This window comes from Atta colombica, unplaced genomic scaffold, assembly GCF_001594045.1.
Source record: "Atta colombica isolate Treedump-2 unplaced genomic scaffold, Acol1.0 scaffold220, whole genome shotgun sequence".
NCBI classification, from domain to species: Eukaryota; Metazoa; Arthropoda; class Insecta; order Hymenoptera; family Formicidae; genus Atta; species Atta colombica.
This window is the reverse complement of record NW_017259317.1, coordinates 238,820-244,987: the sequence shown is the minus strand read 5'-3', so window position 1 is coordinate 244,987 and position 6,168 is coordinate 238,820. Positions and strand designations below refer to the sequence as shown.

General features: G+C 31.0%; 1 protein-coding gene across 1 annotated transcript in view; it reads left to right on the top strand.

The window, feature by feature from the left end:
- The first annotated feature begins 2,951 nt into the window (after window positions 1-2,951).
- LOC108687937 (1-phosphatidylinositol 4,5-bisphosphate phosphodiesterase epsilon-1-like) overlaps window positions 2,952-6,168 on the top strand; it is a 31,803-nt gene continuing 28,586 nt past the window's right edge. The window contains exons 1-2 of the mRNA XM_018193982.1: window positions 2,952-3,287; window positions 4,804-4,949. Of these exons, the coding sequence (XP_018049471.1) occupies window positions 4,927-4,949 (23 nt within the window). The 5' untranslated portion in view covers window positions 2,952-3,287; window positions 4,804-4,926. The remainder of the gene's footprint in view (window positions 3,288-4,803; window positions 4,950-6,168) is intronic.

Below are 6,168 nucleotides of genomic sequence, written 5' to 3'. Positions count from 1 at the left end.
AGAAATGGCAATTAAAAGTCAAAGTTAGATTTTGGAATAATATGTCTATATGTATTAAAATAATTTTTATTTTAAATGTCAAAATAATTAAAATGCTAAAACTGATTGTTAGAATGTTACACAATGAATGTTGTTAGAATGTTAAACAATGTTGCAAAATTTTTATCGTACTTGAATTTCCTAATTATTTTGATAATCCAATAAAATTATTTTTAAATCTGTATAATTCTAGCTGTAAATAAAAAAAATCATCCTTTTTATCTATAAACTAAATGTTTCATTCTCGATGGAAAAGATATACTTATCATTTATGTCAAGTCTCACTTCTTTCTTTAAGAAAACAATATAATATTATTAATATTTTCTAATACTACATTTGCAATTCCATTTTGTAAACTTCTTTGATTACGCAAACGTATAATATTTTTTTGGTTTATATTTCACGGTCCCTAGTGCTTCGTACCGGATGTCGAAATACAAAATATCGTGAACTGTGTTTTTACTCCAGCATCAATGATACCCGCAGCGCGGAATTATTCATCGAAGACCTAAAAGACACTTTTATTCGACGGTCGCGTTGAATTTCGTGCATCGCTCGCATCGGCAAAAACCCATCGAGCTGACCTTTTTACGCGGCAAATGTTAAACGATGGGCAAAAATTGCACTATGTTTCTTTTGCAAACTGGCACGCTGGAAACGTCAATTGCTGGCGACGCAATCTTTAAACGTACGGTCACAAAATATAAATTGAGCGAATACATACCATTAATCATCTATAAACTTCATTTCGAATTTGCACATATTTAATTCATAATTCGGGCGATTTAATAAATACTGTGTTAATATCGAAATCAAATGTAATTGAATATGAAGATTATCATGATTCATTAGGCGCGACCTGATTACAACGCGTGTATAAATTTTGATGTAATCGTATTGAAAATAACTATGCTGAAAATAATATTATACGAAAATAATATTATAAATAAAAAAAGAGAAAATGAATATTTTTATTAAATATACTGTATTTTTGTAATTGTCAAAATAAATTAAATTGAAATAATCCGTTAAAGGGTTCAAAGCAAAAGCAAGATGTATTTCGCTAATATTGTGAATTATAAAAACATTATATTTAACAAGACAACATACGTTTCGTTTTACATCAAGTCATTTTCGTATAATACGAATCGTGCGACATTTTAATTTACGTTAAATTCTCTTTAGTTTCAATTACTATTTTATATATTACTTTACATAGCAATATTTCATCACGATTTGATGGACAAAAATAGCTTTAGGCATTTAATAAGAGATCCAATCATGATAAATTATTATTCTGAACATATATTTTTTATCGAGATGAGATGTACTCCTGAATTGACATCATGGACAGATGTAAGAGGAGAGTCTATTATGGCCGCTTCTTGCGGCCATATCAAGATTATCGGATTACACGATGTTGTTTCGTAAATATTGAGATTTTTATATGCAATGCATTAGACATCTAGAATTTTTATTATGTCATTGTTTTAATATAAACGGTAGTTTTAATATTGAAAATGACCTGATGTAAGGTCGAAACGTATTGTTTTGTTAAATATAATATTTTTGTAATTCACAATATAGCGAAGTACATTTTGCTTTTGCTTTGAGCCCTTTAACTATAATAATATGCAGTTATCGTAATATTTTGTGCATAAAAGAATCGCGATATCATTTTAAAAGAAATTTACACAAATGTTTTGTTTTTTATCATTCATTTCTGTGTTAATATAATATAACTTTTTTAATAATATAATATAACTTCTTATATTTTTATTTTCTTCGTATATTTTTATTATCTTCGCTATTAGTAAATATTGAAGTTAAATTTATGCAATCCTTCAATAATATGTCATATTAAAGTATTGATTATAGAAATTTCTTCTTGATTAAAACTTTAGATTGCATAAGCCACATTGCATGAAATTTAAAAAATGCTATATGTTAAACATAAATAAATACATATAAATAGAAATTATACATATCTATATGTAATATATAGCGCACGGATTTATATCTATAATATACAGAACGTAGTGAATAGTACATGTTTTATATCAAAATATTAAACTTTAAAAAACTTGAACGTTTGTTAAACTTTAACAAACTTTAGAAGATTTTAAAGTCTATTATACTTTCGAAAACTTTAATTTTAACATTATCAAAATATAATACACGTGTAAAAAAATTTACTATAACACAGAAAATAATCGTTGCCTTAAATCATGCTTACATTGAGATTTTTAATAAATTGTAAGGTTGTTCGTAATATAATACATGCCATAAACTATAGTTTGTTTGTCTTCAAATTGATCGCTACTTACTTGTTTAGCAATCATTATTCAATCGACGATTCGAAATGACAAGATAAAAATTGTTCTCTCAGTTAGTATTTTAAAATTTTGACAATAATTTTACACTTATTAATGTACAAAATGTTGCACACGACATATTTGTTGTTCAATGTTGAGGCATCGACTGTGTAAGATAAAGTGAATGATTAATTTTCAAATTTATACATACGATAATTTAATCATTTATATAATTTTAGCTTGAGTTTTCATTGCCAGCTTTCTAACTTTGTGATTAAGTGACTTACCTAACGGTTCAACTTTTTGAGAGGAAAAACGTTGGAGATATTATTTTGTAATGCAATAATCCAACCGTTAGGGAAAAAGATTGCTGATGAAGAAAGATTTCTCAAACCATGAATGGAAACGTTCAAGATTAAGATTTATATATTTAATATTAAGAATCGCGTTAATTGATAACCAATGTTGACTCCTATTGCCTGTATTTTATATTATTATCATATATTTCTAAATTGTAATTAAAGTCTATAAAAAAACTTATTAGTTTTGTGTTAGTTTATAATTTCTCATTGTAATATAATTGATAAACATTTTCAGAGCTGGAGAAGCGGCCGCAGCCGCAGCCGCCTCGGAGCTCTGAGGAGCTGGAGGATCTGCATAAGCTGCTGCACTTCCCCGAGGAGGTGGCGCTCAGGTTGACGGAAAGCGAGTACCATCTATTCTACCAGGTACCACCGCACGAGTACCTGAGGCACGTGACACAGGATCAAACCACGTTGCAAAAACCACCTGCCAGGCCACCCCCGTCGCCGAGTCACAGCTGCAGCAACCCCAGCACCACTAACAGCTCGACCCAAACTGAGGACGAATTATCCTGGCCTGTTGCCACGGTGTACTCTACCGTGCAGATCCTCATTGATCGTTTCAATGAGGTACATTTAATTCTTCCTCCTGTATTTGCATTTTTCAAAGGCACGTAGATCGTAGACGTCTTTTGATTACAATTACGAAATGCTACGAACGGGTTCTCTAGATTACTATTTCTAATCAACAAAGAATTATTATTATTTTATGTAAATAAGAAGAAAAATAATTGTACCGAAGATGATAATAGACATGAATCAACCTCCATCGTGAAGGAAAAAGCTCTACGCCAAGAAATCTCTCGGTTTTTAATCCCGCGGAAACTCTCATCAGCCGCTTTTAATGAGGTATCCACTCCTCCAGCAGCTTTCCGTACGTTTTCACCAAACACTTTCACCCACTTTACTCGCACATGTACACACATATATGTATACACGTACGAATATCATCTGACCTCGCTTAGTCGTTTCCGCTACCCCTACTGCCATTTCCCACTCTAAATCTTCGCTCAAGGTAGGAAATCTACCTTGGATTCTCTATCTCTCCGTTTTTCACATTGTTCTTTTTATCATCGTGTTAAACAGAAGCCTCGGATAGCGTGGGAAAATTCTGGTCATTTCTTATGAATAACTGCAATGTTCTGCAATTATCTTACAATAGGATAACTTCCATTTTGTTACACAAAATGTAAAACTCGAATTGCGAAGCATAAATAAAAGTCGGTAGTATAAGAGAACAACTCATCTTTCATCTTTTCGATTAAATATAAAAAAAGTCAATAATAGTTAAGATGTGAGATCTATTAGGCTTATTAATCATTAATTGTGAGTAAAAGACCGAAGTTTGGAACATTGTAAATGTTTAATGTTTTAATTGATATATTTTTTGTATCACTTTTACATCGCTAAATATATTACATCCGTATTTGGCAAGTTTTCTTAGTTCCAAACTTCCATTATTTTACTCATAATAAATGTGATAAATCTCTATATCTTACCAATTTTGTATTAAATAAAAAAATTAAATATTAGTCGTTCTATAGGAATAAATACAATTACATTATAAACAAATTATAATTAGAGTCCGACCGAAAACTTTTGTTGAAACTGAACCGAAACATTCGGCTACATGTCAATTTCAACCGAAACCTTATAGACATACTCATATATCATATACTTTTTCTTCATAAATATCATAATTCATTGAAACAATAAATTTTCGACCGAAATCGAAAACCGAAATTTTGATTGCGTGTCAATTTAGACCAAAGAATACTTCTTCTTCATAAACATCGTAATTTAATTATTGAAACGATAATTACGTACATTAAAATTAATATTTATGAAGAAGAGTTACATGATTTCAGTCGAAACTGACACGTAGTAAGCGTTCGTTTTCAGTTTCGATAAAAATTTCGATCGGATTCTAATTATAATTATAAGAATAAATTCTATGTATTAGATTTGTCAAAAACATACATTGTGGCTTTCAGTTCAACGACATCGAAATCCGCATTCTGATATACATAAAGAGTATTGGCGATTTGCAAATGAAGTAATCATTAATCGTGTTTGTGTTAATTAGGTAAGCTCATGGGCCACTCACGCGATCAGCAGCTGTGCCACGGTAGAAGAACGACAGGCAGTGCTGTCCTGTCTTCTACGCGTCGCGCTAACCTGTTGGAATACCGGAAACTTTAATTCAGCTATGGAGATAATTGCCGGTCTGAAGTAAGTACCCATAATGCTTGTCGTAAACGTATGACGGCGCCAAGTCCCCCTACTTAAAAGGTCAATCCTCGAATTGCTGCTTTCCACTTCTTGCAAGCGCACTCGCTTTATTACTGTCTATAAGTCAAGTAACCCGCATTGTTTCGACTAAGTACGAAAATCGTAATATAATTTCTTAGTAGTTTTGCCGCAAAATTACGAAAGCCCATCCATCTTCATCCACCATAAGCATCTAACCGCAGAGCAAAGTTGCTGTCAGCACCAATAGATCATTACGAAAGACAACCGCAGCACGTATCTCGTCGGTTTCGAGTTTCGATCGGATTAGAGCCTTAGCTGCTACCGTCGATACTAGTGCCGCCTCTATGTACATGTAACTATAATTTTGTATCATTACAATTATATAATCGGCTAATCTCACAGATTAACGAATTAGAATTACTATAGAACTTAAACAAACTACATTTATTCATTAAATAAGCCAATTTGATATTCTTAACCTGCATGTAGAACTTTTTTTACACGATGACATCAAGTCATTAATCATTTTTGACAGATATTTTATACATATACATTATTTTATGAGAAAAAAATATGTATTTTCAATAAATTTTAAATGAAAAAAATTAGAAATTTATTTACAAATCGCGAAAATAGTCTCGTACATCCCAGTAGGGATTTACGAATTATATAATCCCCAATGAGATTGCGACACTAATCCGAACTCAAGGCTTCCTTGAAACTTTCCTCGCGTTTGTTGCATGACATTGCGACTTCCAAGGTCGTGCTTACACAATTAATCTTCATCTATTGGAATAAAGGACTCTTGAAATTATATTTCTCTACATTGAGACAATGGAGTTCTTTCGATCTTTATTTGAGTTTATTATTTCAAATACGAAAAGTACTTTTAAATATTTATATGTACAGCGAACTATATAAACTATGAATAAAAACAATAGAAAATAAAGAATGTTTAACCTCAAAAAGTATCTTTGATTGACCACAAATTAAAGAAACTTTGTACTTAGTTTATCTTGTCGTGATGATCGTTGACCACGCAAAGTCAGATGAAATTTATTAAAAGTGCTTATTAAAAGTGCATCCAAAGTGATTTAGCCTCAAATAAAAATTAAATATCCTTGGAATAAAAAAATGTTAGAACAATTATTTTTTGCAAACATAAAACAAGATTAATAACACGCAAATGAATTCAAGA